General features: G+C 42.1%; 1 protein-coding gene across 3 annotated transcripts in view; it reads left to right on the top strand.

The window, feature by feature from the left end:
• LOC109863763 (agrin-like) overlaps nt 1-20,613 on the top strand; it is a 409,371-nt gene that overhangs the window by 165,000 nt on the left and 223,758 nt on the right. For all 3 annotated transcript variants that reach the window (XM_020444286.1, XM_020444285.1, XM_020444284.1), the window contains exon 2: nt 5,171-5,206. In XM_020444286.1, the coding sequence (XP_020299875.1) occupies nt 5,171-5,206 (36 nt within the window). The remainder of the gene's footprint in view (nt 1-5,170; nt 5,207-20,613) is intronic.

Genomic DNA, 20,613 nt, shown 5'->3' with positions numbered 1-20,613 from the left:
ACGACGTTGAGAGAAGAGGCTTAGCGGATTGATCAGACAACTGTGATCCAATTGATCGGCAACGCGGTAGCGGACGTCGTTCTCATAACCGAGGATGCAGAGACGTCACTGACACGCGTCCATTGATCGAGTCGGTTCCGACTACATTGTGTGATGAGCGCGCGTAATTCAGGACGCGCGCGCGCGGGCGCATTCTCCGTTTCTGCGTTCGGGCAACGTTTTCTTCACGAGGTGTCCGGAATCTTCGTATATAATTTACGACGCTCGCGATAACGTTTGAAGAAACGAACGAAGTTGCTACGTTGCGCGACGAATACTATAACGAATATTAATAAGCGCGCGGTTAACGCGCGCGTAATATTTTCATTTGCGCGACGCGCATAAATGTCATCTCAGTAAACTGAGATATTTTTATCCGCGCGTACGCGCAATTTACATTTACATCGCGCGACGTTCTGCAATTTTTATGGAGCGACATGCATTTTGCCGGCAAGTGCGATAAAGAGACACTCTTGTTTACGCAAAATAAAGTGCACTTACAGAAAATACGACGCATCCTTATCAGAAAAGTGTTTCCGGACAGAGAAAGAGAAGAAGCAAACATTTCTCCCGTATTGTTTATCGCCTTGTCGTAGATAAGACAGTGATGTCTGTTTGATACAATATCTTTTTACGGTGGTCGCGCGACCTCTATCGATTTACTGCAATTCATATTGCACATATAAATAACCGTGCATATCCTTTCGCAACGAAACAAACCACCACCACCACCACCATGATATATTATTGTCATTTGCCGTGTCTGTTAAATAATTTAACACGGAGACAGGCGCGCAACACTCTTTTCCATCTCTCGCGATAGCGTCTATTTAATTTTAATGATACATTTGTCCGTTTTATAGGTCCAATTTATTTGAACAAGAGGCGCGCGCACTGCGCGCGCTGCATTATTAAAATTTTTACTGCGATCTCTCTTCCGCACGTACGTACGTACTCGCAAAAGTGCACGCAAAAGCAAGATAAAATTTCATGCTTCGTTTATAGCATTATACAGTTCGTACTCCGTATATAATATTTTCTTCGGTACGAGAACTCTCTCCGCGCGGCGATCCTCATCTACTCAGGCAGGTATATAACGTTTTCCGTCCGCGTGTTTCTTTCTTCTCTCCGGGATGAGAAAAACGAACGAAAAGTCCGGAGGTTGCCTCTCGCTGACATTTCCGACACGGAAGTCTCGCGCGTGCGCGCGCGTGTGTCGAATGCAAAAAAGGGCTGCGAGTGAAGAATAGAGTCTGGGCGCGTCAAATTTTTTTTTCTCGCGCAAAAAATATTTAGTTCCTGACGTTTATGTTCGCGAAGTATATAGTACAGTATATATACGAATTACGCGCTCAATCGTTTCGAAACGCGCGCGCGCGCGCGCGAGTACGCTATTATGCGTGAGTCGAATATTTACGCGCTCGCTTAAATTTAGCCGCGCACAATGCCACCGTTTATCGGAAATTTATCGCGCGCGCTCGTTAAAGTATTCCGGGTTTTTTGAATTGTGAATATTTCATTCTCTTTTCAAAACTTTCGCAGCGGGTGCGCGTTTCGATATACCGCGAGAATTACATCCGTCGTTAAATTATCTATTATCGAGCGTACGTCAAAATGTATCGAAAATGTGTTCGTGTAAGAAAAAAGAGAAAGAAGTTTATTTCACCCACTTGATTAAAAAAAAGTACAACGCGTGAGTTACGTTTATTGTACACACGCTTGATAATTTCGTTGTGTAGATTCTAAACCGCACGTTTTCTGTTTTCTCTCTCTCTCTCTCTCTCTCTCTCTCTCTCTCTCTCTCTTTCTCTCTTTCTCTCTTGTTTATTCGCTGTCCCGCAATTTTCCCAACAACGCGCTGTATCGAGCTCTCGAATGCGCATAAAATCGACACGTGCAATATCTTCCGGACACTGTGCGCGCGCCTTCCGTTTCTGCGAAGTTTCCGCGCGCAAATCCGTAACTTGGTCATTTAACATGTTTATTCCACCACGTTGTTTCCTCTTGTTTCGATGGTTATCCGCCACCGAATCGATATCCGACGCAGCTTTGGCGCGTCCCGTTGATGTCTATCTCTCGCGTGGGGAAACTCTCGAATGTCACGCAAACAGCAACATTAAAATATCACACCTCTACTTCAACAAACTTACGCAAGTGAGGCAGACGCTAAGAAATTTTATGTCTGAATCTAAGAATTAATATAAAAATAATAAGTACACAATTGTGTATGTGTATGTGTGTGTATGTGTGTGTGTGATTTCCTCTTCAGTTAAACAAGTTTTCCCCGCGCTTGAGTTGACGGAGATAAATGTGTATCCTATTTGTGAAGTGAATGACAAGATATTTTCTCGCACGATTCTCTCTCTCTCTTTCTCACACGTGTCGGATTCTTATGTAAATTGCGCGTGACGGTTTTCTTATGCAATTTGCATGAAAGATGCGCATTTCACAAACCAATCGTCTATCCTTCACGTAACGCCGCTATGCGAGCAGCGACATGTGTTTCCCCGCTTGTGCGTCAACCCTGCGGCGCGATATCTCGTATCCGGAAAGGAGAGGAGGAGGGGAGAATATCGGCGCGATATCGGCGTACACAAATTCTCATAGAGTCGACCTGCATACATATCGACGCTTTGGCAAGCGCCGCGTGGCTGGAACTGCAACGTCGTGCATGTATGTACGGAGCGTATATGCAATCTTGAGCGATGTTCTGGGCGCTACTCTCTTCCGGATGTCCAATTTGGAAATTTATGGGACACCCGACTCTCGCGCTCTTAACACACCGGCCCGCGCGACGCGCATTTCAATATACGTTTTCCCCACATAACGTGGATCGCTTTGCCCACAGAGATATGATTCGCACGCTTCGTTGTTGTCGTGATATTTTTTAGTGTCTCGTAACTTTCATCGAGTTTTTTTCCCCGTCATCGAGATTTATTTAAATTGATGTTGATGAAAGGCAACAGTTTTTAGCCAAACTGAAAACTTTATGGGAGAGAAAAAAATATCAGGTAACTTCTGTATTGTACTCTGTGTATTGTTTTGTACTAGTATTACGTCACACACAGATCAAGTATTTTTAAAATACGTAAATAAACAACTTTTATTATATTTAATTCTCTCTCTTTTGCGCACGTATTTACTTATTCGTCTATAATATAAAAAATATTACGTAGAAAGACTTCAAAACGCGTTTCTCTCTGTATGTTTGCAATTCAAATGTGTCACTTGAATAAGGTATAATATTTACGTCACACACAATACGAGTCTGATAATTATGCCGCGATTTAAATTTTAAAGGAGGAATTTCCAAATTTGTATCACACAGAGAATAAATGTCTGAGATTTGAATGCGGGAGACATCTCTACGTGTGTGTGTGTGTGTGTGTTTTGCGAGATGTATGTACATTTGCCACGCATCGCGCGTGGAATGTTGTTTCAGAGCAACGGTGATGAGAGCGGAGAATTAATATTCTGCTTCGAGAAATTTCGGTCATTTCCCGCGTTCATTCCCGACAACACGCACACAATACGTCACCGATCTTGCGCGCGCGCGCGCACGTATACGCGGCGCTCTCCCCGTGTGATGGACGTTCGACAATCCGTTTTCCCGCGTGTGTCTCCCGAAATACATACATATATATGGAAACTTGTAATTATTTTCCGTGTCATAGGAAACGCGCTGTGCCTCTTCATTAAAGGGTTCTCCGGAAAAGGATAATTAAAAGTTTCACGAGAGCACGCAAAACGCACGCGATGGGACGGCCCAAATATCCCCGGTGTTCGTACTTTGCAATTTTGTCGGGGCTTTCGCTCTCTTTCTCTGCGCTATTTTGTTTTTATTTTTTTTTTTTTTTTTGATTTTTTTTATTTACACCGTTACAGAAAAGATTCCATCGATACGTGAAAACACACAAACTGAAAAGTTATTTAAACAAAACGTCAAAATGGAGAATGCGTGTGAGCAATTCGGACATGCATACATAGTGTCGTATCAGGACCGATCGCTTATACGTGCATTTGTTGTTTGTTTTTTTTTTGCGGCTTTTATTTGTAAGCGCGAGACAGAATATTCGATAGCGCGATATCCTCGTTGAGAGAATACGCGCAGCGTATAGGGAACGATAATGTCTTGTGTTGCGCCGAGCATTTCCGGGATGTCGATGTTGCGTTTGTGCCTTCTTAAACGCGTGAGCCGCGCTTTGTACGTTTATGGGGTTCCCTTGTCTCGCGAGACTCGTTACGCGACAAGAGCCGGCGCGTCCCAGACAGAACCGGTAAGAATGGGCACTTAATTAAGGTGGACTTTAATTAAATTAAAGTCTTTAATTAAGTTGCTTCAGTTAAACAAAATAAATCTTATCGTGACACAGGGGGCACTAATATAAATTACTTAATTCCACGTAGGACGCTGGTCTCTCTCTCTTTCGTAGTTTGCGCGCGACGCTAATTGTGTCGTTGTAATTAGTTTGCATTTTAAACGGCAAGATATATATATATATGTATACACAGAACGCCTTTGTTCCGTGACGAGAGAATCGCGTTACAACATTACAAATTTATTCTGCTGCCAATACCTGCTTTTTAAGTTGCTTAAGAACGCGCCGGATGTCTCGTTGTACAATCTCATTGCTACTTCGTAACGAGTTGGTGTTGGCATTCGCCAAGTTTCTCTGCGAAATTATTTCCCGCAAAAATTACGTTACATACATACTTACGTACACAACATTCGTAAATAAAATTTCAGTTTTTTATCATCGAGCTACGAAAATGTGGTACGAAAAAATAAAAACGACAAAAACTTGCCGTTATTATTGCTTGATCACAAGCAAATTTCGAATTGAAATCCCCGAATTGATTGTGAGATTGAAAAATAATGCGTTCTAAAATATAACGGTGCTAAAAACGCAATAATGGATTTTCTGTGTCGCGATTGCAATTGGTGATGGCACAAATTTGTTATAAAACGGAGAAACGGCGAGCTTTTTAATTAACGCGCGTGTGTACATATATATATATATATATATATATATATATATATATATATATATATATATATATATGTATATATATATGTATACTACATACATTGTAACTAATTTTACTAATACTAACCCTGTTATCTTTCCAGACGTGTCCTACAAGCCGCGCCATTCGGTTATCGAGGGTAAGTATTTTTACTCATAATACATGTAATACTAATGGTATGCCAATCTAAATCGAGGGGGAGCTCATCCGTTTGAAGCTCGACAGTTACATATACATATATGTATATATGTATATGTGTAGTAACGGTTATATGTACATATATATATATATACGTATTATATATGTAGAGCTTTGTACAAACGCACACTATGATAATATTGATTTTCCAAATATAACGGACAGCGGTGTTTCGCGTCACTTCCGCATGGTCTTTTGGGGTCGATTTATCGGTTGTTTTTCCGCTTAAACCGATATTAAACATTAATTTCGATATGTCGCGCATTTCGAATCGCAAAAAGTTCGGTTATTCGCGTGAGAATAACGCGCATAACAAGTGATTCGCATTCCGAACTAACGCGCTTGTTTGCAACAACTCGATCGATTTGCGTGCCGAAAATCTGATTACATACAACGTGCGCGCGCGCAAAAAGCCAAAATCGCACGGCTACTTACGGTCCCAATGAAACCGCGCGTTAAGTTCGCGCGCGCGCACGCTGATGTATTATAATAAACGGTCTTCGGAGAGGCCTCCCAGCGAAATCGCAGATTTAGATAGCGCGACACGCGACGTTTCGGAACGTGTTGTTCCGAAGAATGACTCGACGGGGGAATTTCGAACTACTACGATTGCGGTGATATTGTTCAATTATACGCAAAACGCGCGACGATCTTTCTCTCTCTCTCTCTCTCTCTCTTGTGTAGACCGCAACCGTGAAATTGCGTTATAAAAACAATCGCATGCGTGTTCTTGCCACACCGTTCTGTCCGCAACGCGAACGCGATTTTTGAAGATACACTCCTCAACGACGGTCGTCAACAAAAGATCATAAAAAAAAAAAAAGAAAACGTCATTCGCAATAGGCCGGTTTCGAGATATCAAAATTCCGAGATGGCGATCCGACGCTTTCTTTTTTTTTTTTGTTCCTCTTCTTCTCTTTTTATACGCGCGGTTATGTACACACGCGTGTATTTGGATAAAATACAAACACAAACAGAGTCCTTAGTAAAACATAACACGCTGTGAAAATTTCTCGCTCGCTCGCTCGCTCGCTCGCGCGCGCGCTATCCGAATGTTTCCGTTGGTGCCCGTTTCCCGCGGGCGATGTTACGTACGTGCATCGCATACGCGCGGGATATTGACACAGTCTATTTTGTATTTCCGAGAGAGCCCATCCTCTTCTGTTTCCGCCTTATTTTTTCGCATCAATCCATCGCAGCGGTGGAGTAATCCCAAACCGACCAGAGTGCGTCCCAATCTCCTCCTTCGGGGGCGCGTCGTTTTCTAAACACAAAATCGTTCATCGAAACGCACTCTCGGCGAGTGTATCTCGACGACCGATACTCTTCGCGACACTATATTTGCGATGCTTAAAAAATATGTAACTCCACTCCATGAACTCCGTCGCGCTCCCGTAGTATCCATTCTCTTTCCTCTTTTAACTCATCCGTTCGATTCGGATCGTTACGATTCTTGTTACGGTCATTTCATACCTCGTGTTTACTCTCGTTATCGCAACTGTACTCTCTCATTACCATCGGCCATTCTCTCTCGTTAACGAGAGATCCGTAGAACGTCCGCAGAACATACGTCCGGAATATCACCGTTTTCCACTCTCGTCTTTCCGCATCGTTTGACCAATTTTTGCGGACGAAGTGAGAGAACAAATGAGGAGATGCGTCTCGAGATGTGTGCGGGTTACAGATAGATAAAAAAACCGTCGATTCTTTATTTAGCTCCTTTAAACGAGGTCTCTCTCAGTCCGACGGTTTTTTATTTTAATTTAATTTTATAGTTATCTAGAGTTATACTTTACGTACCGGTGGAAACGGAGAGGAAAACGCCAGTTGAAACTGTGATTTTTCGCACACACGCGCGTGCGCGTCACCCTTATCAAAATGTATTGCAATTTCTCTCTTTCTTCACACGGAATCTTAATGGCGGGCGCGCCCGGTGCACGACCGCGCCACAGAGTTATAAAGTCACCGTATGTACGACGGCTTCTCCATTATCTAATCCGCTTTGGCCATTATGTCCAAAGGGAGAAAAAGTGAGAAATAGAAAACGAGCGAGAGGGAAAAAGCGCAAAACGAAAACGGAAGAGAACGGAACGGAGATATATTTATAATGCATAAATTTTCACGAAGATTGAATCGGCCGGCGGATTTCTGCCTTCGGTAATTATAGCCATTTGCCGACGGGCGCGTTAATTAATGGTGTCCAGACTGAATTTAAATAACAAACACGAGGGGAGATCGCCGATAGTTCTCTCTCTGGCTTTCTCCCCCTTCCTCCCGGATTGATGTATTTTGCGGAGAGTTCTCCTTACATGTGGCTCTCGCGATGATAATTACGTTTATCACTACGTATAATTTATATACGCGAAAGTAAATTTTTTAAAATTTGCGCGCAAAACGCGCGCAAGGGATTTCAAAATTGATTTCTTTCGAACGTTCGTCATCGTTGCGTTGTATCCATTTTGACAAATATCAAATTTACGAAAACTAGATACGACGGACATGCGCGCGACATTGATTTTATCAAAACGCATCTGACACATGTAACCCCGAATTGTCGAAAATGTTTGACAGCGCAGCTCGAGCTACGAAAAACCGCATAAAGAACCAATCACCGTCGCGATAAAAAAAAAAGTGTGGTAACAAATAACGTCGAAAGAACTTTGATATGTTTCGAGTTATACATTTCACATGTCTTTTTAAAGACAGGATTCACCGTCGCTTTTTGTGTCACAGAAAAATAAATTTACTATATTTTCACACAAAAAAAAAGAAAGAAAATGACAAAAAACCAAAGTGGGTACAAAGTGTCATCCAATTGCGTGTGTAGACTCGTATTATTACCGCATATCGCGCGAATGCGGAGATGTTATTTGAGCTATTGAGGTCTCTTTGGTTCTTCCTTGGGCGAGCTTCTTAATTTCCGGACGCTTTGATAATTAGCTTTTAAAAGATTAAATTTTAATTAGAACGAAGATCATTTTCAAGAGAGCATTTAAAAAAATCAACTTCCTTTCCTTAATTACATTTCTGCAACTTTTATTCGTCAGACCGTTTAACGTGCTTAAACGTGAAAAACACTTTTTCACGTCGAAAGAGTTGCTCGTGAGATGTATAAAACGAAAGAAAAAGAGAGAGAGAGAGAGAGAGAGAGAGAGAGAGAGAGAGAGACGGAAGAGGAAGGAGTAAATTTCTTCATTGCGGATGCGATTCGATTATGCAATCATTGTCGATCAAATCATCGTCGATTATTGTTTACTACACACACTGGTATACAACGAAACTCAGTAAATTTAATAGCGATTATATTTCCGACAATTGGATCTGTTGGCAAAGTTTGGAAACTCGTATTGCTGCCAATTAACAGCGAGCTAGTTCGCAATCGTTCGCGAAACACGCGTCAATGGATGCTCCTAGACGTGTACAATTAGCGGCGAATATTCGACGCACGCACGTTCACGCACGCGCGCGCGCACACACACACACGCGAACGCAACTTATTCACAACGTGAAAATTCGTATGAAAACTTCTTCAGAGAGATGTTAAATATTCAAACTATTCAAACGCGGCGAATTGTGTCGAATAGTACACAACAGAGAATGATATGATGAATATATACATATATATATATATATATATATTATTATATACGTGAATATATCGCGAGTGATGTTATATATGTGTATAAAACTCACGCGCGCGATGTTTTTTTTTACCGTATCGGAGAAAAGCGATTGCATACATACACATACACAGCCTTGAAATGGACTATTGCGCTACGTTGATTACACGTCATGTAATACAACACGCGTTAGTAATGTGTACATATCCGATCTATATTAATGTCGAAATTACCGACAACTCGTATCCCCTGCAATTATAATGTTCATTACCGCGTTCGATGAGGTTGTTCGCCGCTGCGCGCGGTTTCGTACGCCCTGGCCATAACTGCCGGGCAAAAAATTCCGCGAGACTGTTGTTTGCGCACTTAACAAAAAGTATACAAATTTTCGATTATTATACGTATCGAACGATATAAATTTTCTTGCGTGTGAGCGCGCGAAGTTCTTCGATTTCTTAAACATATTTTCCACGCGCGTTATCCAAAATTAATGCTTTCAGAATTAACATCGAAGTTTCTCATCATTTTCGGTTCGGTAATGGCGCGAAACCGTTGGTGCGATTAATTTGATCGAATGTATTTAACAGTTACGCGGATTCTACGTGTTCGCTCGCCTAACCGGAAACACGCACGTATGTGCAGACGACAGAGAGAGAAAATACGTTACATATTGTATATAACGCGAAGTTTTGTGCAAACAGACAAGTCCACGTACACGCGTGTGTATATGTGTGTGTGCGCGCGCGCGCGGCTACGTGCTCGCATATTACACAAGCTGTGTATAGCTATACGTGCACAAATATACAACGTGACTCTTCTTGTGAATTCCGATAGCGTTTGGAAAGAATTGTTTACATTGTGCCAAGTGATCTGCACTGAAGACAATGTCGGTGTAATCTATAATAAAAGAAAAAAAACTAATAATTTCCCTTTCGTTTAAAACTGATTTTAAATTATATAAAATACAACCGAAAGGAACAAACGCTGCGCCGTTTCTTCTTTTTCTGAACATATTTCATCGTGTAATATCTATTGACATGTTATAAGACTCTGTTACTTTTCGGAAAAAGAGCCCGAGGAAGTCAATGGTTTTTCGATTCGTCGTTGCAATGGCAATTTTTTAAAATAAATTTTCTCTTTTTTTGTAGCAAATTGAACATCTATTACATCGTAATAGATGTTCTCTCTGTCTCGTAATCTGTCTCCGTTTCTCCCGACGTTCAGCACAGACGAGAATGCAGATATATTCGCCTTCGGAACGCATTCTCGCGGACGTTCTCGATAATCGTCGTTTGCGTTTGAGAGCCACTGTTTCCCCTCCGCAAAGCCAGGCCCTCTCGCAGGCGGCCGGGTCGATGCGATTCGAAACCGTCGCGGTCTACAGGGATGGAGGACCAGGGTAGAGCTTTCATTCGCTAAAAGGCCACCGAAACGCCATTGTGCTATCTCCCGAGAATATAGACGGGGAGAAACGATACGCGATGGGGGTTTTGCGTTCTGGCCACTCGATTTACCAGTAACGGCATGACGCCTCGATGTGTACACTCGATGTTGTATGTACGACCGACATCGAAGTGCCCGGGCCAATCGATTACGTAACAGCCGAGAGAGCCCGGTTATAAAACGAGTTTCGCATGCACATGGCACATACATTCTTAAAAAACGCTCGTGAAAAACACACGCACCGTGCGCGCGCGCGCACACACACACACACACACTTTCGAATTCCTCTGATCAGTCGCTGACTATCGATTATTGACAAGGCGGTTGTTTGTTTATTGCCATCTGCAATCTCGTTAATTTATCAACTTCTTTGACACACGGCAGACACACACACACCAGCGCCGTGTGTGTTCTCTCCGCACACACCGGGAATGATTTATCACGGTTCAAATTGCAATTAGACGATATTATACGAACACACGGTATCCATCGGGATCTCATAGTCGAGGTATTGATTATAGCAAATGTACATGCAGATTGGCAACTGTGTACGCGAGAAAATGAAAACGCGGTCGCGCGAGGGAGGTGAGAACGCGAGAGAGAACACACACAGGCGCCCCGAAACTTGGTCGAAGGTCAATGGCAAGGAGGTTCTTTACCCGACGACGCTTCCCGACCGCCTTTGCTTTTAGCATCGCGTATATACGAGACGCCACCCTTGTTTTTCGCGATAAACTCGCGAGGATTCTCGCGTTTCTCTCTATCGCGGCGCTTTCCACTCGGCAGCCTTTTATCAGGTATCACGTGTGGTAACGTCGCATCCCACACGAGTGGCGGTGATAAGGTTACGCCAAGAAATTGCCTGTCTGGAATAAGAGGGGCAAACTTTCTCCGCGAGAACGAACCGCGCGCGCGCGCGCGCATTCTCTTTTCTCTTTCTTTCTTTTTCTCCACTCCCCTCGCCTTATCCTTCCTTCCGTCTAACAAATCCAAACCGTCCTCATTTCGTTCCCGGTTACCGTTACTCGATTGCTTCCCGTTCCACTTCGAACGCTCGATCTCTTTCTCCCGCTCGCTTGCTCGATCGATCGATAGATTCGACGTCTTAGCGAAGGCGTCGATCGAAAGATGCAAGAGAAAGAGAATATCGTTCGCGCGCGAAGTCACGTGAGAAAGGTGCTCTCGCTCGCACGATCGCCACTTTGTCACGGCGGAAAGTAGGGTGCAGCTTTTGTCGTTTTGTGTTACACAGTCTTTTCACACGCTGAAATGCCTCGGGATTGTTGTGCGTTACTTTTCCTCGCATTTTTAGATTTTATCAAATCCCTCGCGGACGCGATAAAAAATACTTTGTACAGCGCATTCGAACAGAACGAAGGAAATCATCACTCCGTTCGACGATTTTAAATATTCGAAGATCCGGTTTCCATCGGCGAGATGTTGCTTGTTGCGCGTTCCGTGCTGCGAATAATTACCTGAATTTGAAATAATCGGAGATTGTCGATAATGCTGATTAAAATATTCTTCTCTCGTGTGTGTGTGTGTGTGTATAATTATTATTAATTTTCGCTGTATATTCTGCAAATACTCGATTTGTGAAATTAAATTAACGAAATTTACACAAATAAGAAGAAACAAAAATATTCTCTCGCAATTATACTACATGTGTACACATATTGATTATCAATAGTTGAAAATGCATATGTAAGAGTGCACATTCTCTTGAAAATACCGGTGTGTGAAATATGTTGTGCGCGTTCGGGACTTCTCTGTGTTCTTTCGCGGTATATTACCTCGATCGCGAATTAATCCGCGCGCGATAGACAAACTCGTTAAAACGTCTAAGTTCGCGAGAGCGTTGCCACTATTGCGTATTTTGATATCGCACCCGATATGCGCAACAGAATCTCTCCCCCCCTCTCCTCCCAACCCGCGTCAATGCGTAATTACCCCGAGGGTAATTATTGCTCGCGCAACAACACTTCGGCCTACTTGCGCGAATCAGTGTGTAGTAATAGCGGAGAAGTTGCTGCAGGATTAAAATTACCGTTATTTTAACGAGAAACGTCAGCGAGAAATTTGCATGTTGTGTGCGTAATTATATCGAGCGATGGAGTAAAATGTGTGTTACACATGCGTTACTTTTCGCGTCTGGCAATTAGCTTTCTCCGTGTGTTGTACAATACAAAAACATGTCTAATAGTATGTTTTTACCGGTTGGTACAGCACAGCCAAGTAGTACAATACATGTGATTAAAATTTGCTAATTAAAGCAGTTGACGGGACGAGAAGTTTGTTTTTCTTCTCTTTATCAAGTTTCTCTCAAACGACGTGTGGATTCCGCATCGGCGGTTGATCTTTTCTTCGAATTTATTCTTTAGCGGTAAACGGACAGGTGCGCACGTAACATAAACATCTTATTGCGTCGCTCTATGTGTGTTTAGATTGGCGAGCACGGAGCTAATTGACTTTCACCGGTAACGGTTTCCCGCGATAGTTTCCCGATACGAAGAAAATCGTATAGCGAGGACATTCGCGGGATTCGAAGAGAAAGAGAGAGAAAAAAAGATTTTGTTAATTAATTGCTATTTATTTAAACAGGATCTCTAAATAAAAGTTCTTGGATAAATTTACGATTGTGTCTATAACAGTCGTACAAAGATTGAAAATAAAAAAACTAAAATTTTCTATTTTTCTGAAACAAGTATAAATATTGAGAGATATTGTTACTTAAATTACGATGTGTCAATAATATTTGAGATATGAATAAAATTTTTTATTATCGACAACAGAGACTCGATTGTGTGATATATTTACTTCGCGTTCTTATAACAAATTTATATAGAAATATATATATATATATATACACACACACACACTCTGTCTCTTTCTCTCTCTCTCTGATATTCTGCAATTTCAAGACGAAAGAATAAAATACATTGGGTACCGATAGTACCGGACATCAATACATCTACCGAATGATAATATTTTACGAGACGGGTAACCTGAAAATAGTTCCCATTTTTCCGATATCGGTCTTTTCAGTCCATCACTCTTGCAGACACAGCAGAGAGAAAGAGAGAGAGAGAGAGAGAGCGCGCGCTTTGGTTGCGCAACCCAGTTATAAAAAACTAAAAAGCATTGTGGAAAAGTATAAGCTTCCGTAGCTTGGTTGTTGTTTGAAAGAAAGAATTCTCATTATCTGCTTGGGAAAAAAAAGAACTTAATAATGGTTGATAATGGAACACAAGGTTCTCTTAAGTCTTAAAAAAAAGATACTAATATAATATTCTATTTGCAATAAAGACGCACAAAAATAGATCTTGGAATTAACTTAAAATAAATATTTATTTATTTAACATATAATTCGAGCATGCATCTGGGTAATTGAAACTAATGATGTTTTGTCTAATCACATATAAACATAACTTTATTATTAGCGTGTTCTCTGCTGATGTTAATTGAATAAATGAGAACAAAATGTAAGAAGATGCAGCGTAATTGAGATTTACGTTATCATGTCGCGAGAACGGAAGGCGATGTGTCGCCGAGTGTGTTTTCTAGGTTAAATCCACAACGAAGGGCAGAAATAACGCAACGGGCTGTCGGGTCTCTGAAAGCGCGATAATCGACGCTTCGATGTCCCGTCCGGTCCGTTGCATCGGATATCAGGCGGCACGAAAATGTTAGCGCACCAGCACGGTAACTAAAAAAAAAAAAAAAAACGCAGACAGGAACGCTTACATCCGTGGGATCCGTGCGCGCCAACGAAAATCGAGAGCATAAATTAATCAACGGCGCGAACCCCTCCGGACCTCGTTTATTGACGTTTTTTATTTTTTGTCTTCTCGCAATTTTTTTTTAACTAGAAAAATAGATTTTACTCAAATAAAAAACGTGAAAGGTTTTCTATCGCGATAAGAATTGCAACGACACTGCACATGTATTTCTGCTACAACATTCTTTATTTCGTGATTCTTTAATTAGAAAAAATCAAGGACAGATTTTGATAAATTAGCAAAAAGAGAGAAATTTTATTTGAAAACATCTCACAAAGATTTAAAGGTGAGATGAGACACGCATGTATTTTGTATAGTAAACACAGTCGATACACTCGTTGCCGTTTAACTGGATTAAACTTTAATTAATTAAAACTTTTCGCAATGGTTACTTTGACGCCTAACTTTGACGCAACTACTTAACTATTAATTTCGAGCATTAAATTAATTTCCTCGCTCCAACATATACGCTAAGTACCTCGGCTACATAATTAATTTGACTATATTTATGTCATTTATTGATGTTTAATTGATGTTTTTGGACGCGCTTTGTGCCGGTTTTACATGTAATTTACGCATAATATTATAAAGTTATATTTTAATTAAATTTATGTTGATGCAATTTATATGTGAATTTTGATGTGTATAAATTTTGATGAAAGAATGCATAATTTTGCGCGCGCATTGCGCGCGCGTATAAATTTTCCTGTATATTTTCCGTAAATGCAATTTTCACAGCAATGGGTACAACAAAATAAATATCGCATTACCCGAAATGAGGTTTTTTTTTTGTGAAGATTCACGTGGTCACACCCGAGTTCTCAGAGCACGTTTTACCGCGACGATAACCACGTACGAGGCACCATCGACGGTATACGTCTCCGGCTTTTACCGCGGTCGTTCGTTAAAATCGTCGCGCGTCGAATCCGTCGATAAATCCGAGCGCAACGGCGCGACCTTAAATTAGCGGATTAAAGTCGCATTAACTAAATGCGAGATTGACGCGGTTTCTACGGTTTCATCCCGTTTACGTGTGTGTGCACTATACGCCACGTCTGTGACTGTTACAATATGTGTGTGTGTGTGTGTGTATGTGAGTGCGCGCTCTTGTGCCAGAACCCCGTGTAACTCTTGCAGCACAGCAGCGTGCTGTGACTGAGACATGGTTCCCCCGGGATAGTCGGTCGAGATTTACAGAGCACCCCTGTATCGCGCTACCGCCGATTTATACACACACATACACACACACACATACAGACACGTACACCGACCTCATGGAACAAGATGAGGGTGGTCGTTTCTTTGAAAACGCGAGAGAGAGGAAACCTTAGCGACCTTTAAACCCGCCGCTTAAAAACGATTTTCCATCCGGAGGAAAACCGGGCGACCGAAGTGAAATCGCGGCGTCACGGAGCTCTTTACGTGATCCTTTAACACTCGGACTCTCTCATGCATGAATCATTTTTCTCAACAAGAGAAAATATTTCGAGCCTCTGTGTGAAGGCTCACATTTCGCGACGACGACGACGACGACGACGACGACGACCACGGCTGTACAGTCAAACACGAGCAATTCTTTGAACAATTTTCGAATCGACTTTCTTCCGCGGGCACAGGTTCGGACTGGAGGTATAATTACACAGAGACTCGAATTTAACAACGAGAACAATAGAAGGTGAAATTACGCTTCAAAGCTGTAACAAAGACGCTTGCGTTTTCATTTAATTACGAGCGAGAAAATTTCTTCTGTGAAATTTCAAATTTGAAATGCTGCTATCGAAATAATAAATGTTGGTGAAAAGTTTTTGTTTTCTTTTTTCTTTTTTTTGGTTTTTAATATAAAATACGCAATATTTGCATTCTCATATATCGTGTATACTCTCAATTTATACGTAATTTTAATTACAAACAAATAATTGAACAATAAACACATCTCATCGAAAGGTCACGCGGTTTAATCCGTTAAATGTTAAAATTTAGTGAAAAAAAAAGTCACGTTGCTGTTTCAATTCGTATAGAAAAGTACGGGAGACGCCGGAGCGGTGTTAAGAGCGATACGCAAGCTGAATACATCCCTTGGATTGTCACATTGAATCCTCTATCGTGCCCATAATATCGGCACTATAGCTTGCACACGACGAGTCCCTTTGTGTCGACGCGATATCGAGTTCAAGCACAACGTGCTTGCGAGTAAAGGGGAACACTATGACAGCAAGTATTCGTCTACACATTTCCGCGGCTTTCGGCGGTCTCTCTCAAGAGATGAAGAGAGAGGAGAAGAGGAAGGGGGAAGAGGTAGAAGAGAGGACAAGTTGTAAATTGTTTATGAAATGGAATTTCCATAATCCTATCGCGCGTGCATATCGCGCCGCGTTCTGGACAATAAAACTATATACACGCGGCATAACGAGCGTCCGGAATTTGAAATATCGATCATCCGGAAAACACATGTTGAACAGTTCGTTAATACATATGCAATTCGCGTTTCAATGGTCAAAATAGCGTCGATTATACGAGAGAGTATTTAGCGAGATAAATATGCGATATCGGTCCTTTTTACACAAAATTATATACCGTCGAAATGACGCGCGCGCGCGCACACACACACACACACAATTGTGTCAAATAATTAGGATAATTAGTAACACGATCGAACTTCTGTCGTTATATCTTTGTGTCGCATTTGTGCTTTATTCGCTCGCAAAATGACGAGTCGAAAATATTATTCCGTTATTTATTGAAAATCAAATGAGAGAGCGAGAGAGATATTGATTCGAAAAAGCGGGAAAGAGAGAGGAGGTTGAATAACGCGCGCGCACCGACGATATCGCACGGTAATATCGTTGCGAAAGTATTCCTCAGCGGGGGGTGGAATATATCGCGTTGTATGCAGTTCCGTGAGGGGATCGGTTTCTTACGAGAGACGAAATCGAGCCGGATTGCGGCAATAATGCGCGCAATTGTGGCGTCGTTTCTGTGCCGCACATCCCTTTCGCCAAGAGACTCTCTCTCTCTCTCTCTCTCTCTCTCTCTCTCTCTCTCTCTCCCAGAGATACACAGCCGATTGCGACTCAATATCCAGGATGAGCGAAATCCTGATACCGACCTCATATACCTGCCTATCTGACTGCGCGTTCCATGCAACAATGGTGCATTACGTCCGTTTAATCGATGATAAATCACTGACCGATATCCGTGACCGATAACCGACCGAGACTGCCTTTCGGGAGGGGACAGCAACGTCGGGTGGAAATATTATCGGACGGCAAAATGATTTATTCTGTGTGCACATTCGTTGCGCACGCGCGCGCGTAGAGGCGTTTCGTTATTAATTTTCAATCTCGCAATCTCGATAATCGGCGCGCGCCCGACACAGTTTGCCCCGCATCGCGACGATTCTTTCGAGAACCCGATGTTCCGACGATCTCGTATATCGCGTCTCGTCGAAATATTGTATTTAATCATCGAACTTTTGTTTTTTATTACACGCGGCTGATTATAGTTTACGTGGTTTATTGATTTTGTAAATATTCTACACGTGAGTGTAGGTAAAACAAAACCGATAGTTAATAAATTTTGTTTTGTGAGATTACGATGCGGCGGAAATACCCACACGTGCATGATAAAGAAAATCAGGCGGCGAGATAAAAATACGTGCAATCAAATTTCCACCCGGAAAAGGGACATCGCTTCGTTAAAGAACCTCTGCGGCAGATCTCAATCTCACCCGGAACACACCCTGTATACACATAGTGTTCCAAATAGCCACCACATACGTGCGCGCCATCCCTTTACGGAGAGAGACTCCATAAAGACTGATTTACGCGTTGGATTTATGAAGACCGTTCGGTTTTCTGGGCAGTATTTCACCGATGGCGGGCCTTTTTTTTTTCTTTTTTTTTTAACGCGCGCGCGGTACCTTCAATCTTTTTTTCTTTTCTCTTTTTTTCGCTCCACCGAATTCGCCGGCGCCGACCAACCCTTCCCCCGTCAAAATCGCGACGGTCGATGCGCCGCGCCGCGCCGCGCCGATCGTAACAATGCACGTTCAACGCCGCGCCGTGTGCCGGCCGTTATGTTTGATAATCGCATAATTCAATCGAACCAGATTTCGCGGTCAGTAACGCTCGCTCGTGCACAACCGCGAATATTTGCGCGCAATCGATTGTGGATTTTTTTATCGCGATCGGAGAGAGGGACGCGTTTCTCGATGTTGATCGTCTGTCACGAATTTTTATCGTGTATTTCCGTAACTTTATTGTCGCGTCTTTTAAATGATAATAAAAGAACTATTTGTATATGCGCGCGTTTGTTTTACCGATTTTCTGCTCTCACACTTTTCAGCATTACTGTATCCCGTAGTTCAGTTACTTTTAGCTACTTTTCGTTTTTCTGAAAACGTGTTTGAGAGCAAATCCGTTTCCTTCTCTCTTTATTTCTCTGTTTTTCCTTTTCGTTCGCTTTGTTTTTCTATTTTTTTTTTTTTTTTTTTTTTTTTTTTGACCCGATCTGCAACGACATTTTGCCGGTCGATTCATCGCTGCGCGATTGTAACAATGCGTCGTCGTGACCGCACGTACGGCCCGGCCGTTATGTCTGATAATCGCATAATTCAAGCGGGAGTGAATTCATTCCGCGGCGCGGCGATAGTCGCTTTCTCGTTCGGACAAAAAAAAGCACTAAAAAAACCAAACTGAGATTGGATAAAGTGGATAGCGGTCGGCAAATTTTCTATTGTTCCGCCGGCGTCGCCACGGCGGAACCTAGCGCTCCGCGTCGAATATCGGCAAGTGATTAGCGAAAAAAACAGTCGGCTCAGCAAGTCGGCCGAATTTCAATTCGTGTAAAAAATAACCTAACAGCGCATTGTTCTCTCGGTTGTGTTACCTATACCGCGGGAGTGAAAAAGGAAGACAGAAATAATTAAAACCCCAACTGTGCGAAGGTAATTTTGCAACAAAAATATGGTAAATATAATTGCGTTGTTTACGAAAGATGAAAATTAAAATAAACACAAAACATATAATTTAAGCATTTTTTTTATTGAAATTGAAACATTACGTATTATTAAATGTAAACTACACTTTTATTTATTTATTTTCGTGAATCTTTGATTTCTTCTCTAATTTCCACGCAAAATAAATTCAATTTGATTCAATTTAAATTTATTTAACGTTTTCGATAATGTAAAATTTCCGTATAAAAAATTAGAAATATATCATTTATTTAATAAACAGATGCACGTATCGCATTTATCGAAATTATTAATTTTATTGTATGATTCAAATTCGAATTTTTGCTCAAGTTAAAAAATTTCGCGCTATTTTCTCGAAAAAAAATCGCGTTCCGACGTGACGTTGAAAATTAATACGCAGAGAATTGTCGACGTTCGAAGCGGCGTCAGCGGTGAGAATAGACGCGGGTCAGCCCTAAGTGGAACGTATTGAGCGTTAAGTAGCAGTGGAATGCCTCGCGGTGAGGTCAGACCGACCGCATAGTGGCCGACCCATTCTCTTTCCACGATCTTACTCCGGGCTATAACTTACTTAGCGTGAATTGTTCTTCAGTGCACTCCACTCTAACGTGCCGGGAAGGACGTGGAGGCGGCGTAAGAAAGGACCGGCTGTCATAATAAGCGACATTCGTCAGCCCCACGGTTCTTCACTTCACGATGTAAAAAAAGACTTTAGAGATTTTTGTGCAAACACACGCTCACACACAAATTTAAAATTCCTCGCTATTTCTCGTTTTCCACGTCAAATAAAGCGTCACCAAAGAAAAACTTAATTTAAAACCAAATATAATGTTACTAAGAAAAACTGATTTAAAACGCAACACTGTGTTGCAAAGTTGTTTTGAATAGCGCTCGTTTTCTCTCTTTTACGTTAATTCATATTTAAATCTGTGCAAAAGTATAGAGAAGAATGTTTTTTTTTTTTTATCTTATTTTTATAAAATTATATTACAACATCGGCGAAAGTTTTTGTCTGAGATGAGTAATCTCCCTCTTCCGTTTTTCCGGCAATCAGAAAAAAGCAGCCCATATATTTCAGGGTCTTTATCCTTACACATTCGCCATTTCATCCCGCCGATTTTTCGCCCGATCCTGGGCGAGGGTTGCGCTGCTGTCCGACTTCTGGTCGGAAAATAAACGGCGGGAATTACGTCGGGTAGCTCATTTGTGGGGCGATCCCGCGTGCACCGCAAAAAGACGAGAGCTCGGAGCGGAGGAGGAGGAGAAAACTCGGAAAGAGAGAGAGAGAGAGAGAGGATGAGGGGGTGGTGCGCGATAAGGGAAGGGGCTTGTGACGAGGCCGGCCACCACGTACTTACGGCCATGTTTCACGGGGATTGGTTAAAATATTTCAAGCCTTTGCATACGCCTGCCGTCGGTGATGTGCAGTCCAGGGGAAAAGCCGGAGAAACACACACCGGGCGGGCAGTGAACATGGAAAGAGGTAACGCGCGCGGAGAGCGGTAGCTTTTACAGACTCGTAGGATTTAAC

Source organism: Pseudomyrmex gracilis, unplaced genomic scaffold (assembly GCF_002006095.1).
Source record: "Pseudomyrmex gracilis isolate BER0280 unplaced genomic scaffold, ASM200609v1 scaffold_12, whole genome shotgun sequence".
NCBI classification, from domain to species: Eukaryota; Metazoa; Arthropoda; class Insecta; order Hymenoptera; family Formicidae; genus Pseudomyrmex; species Pseudomyrmex gracilis.
This window is presented reverse-complemented; position numbering and strand designations above follow the sequence as displayed.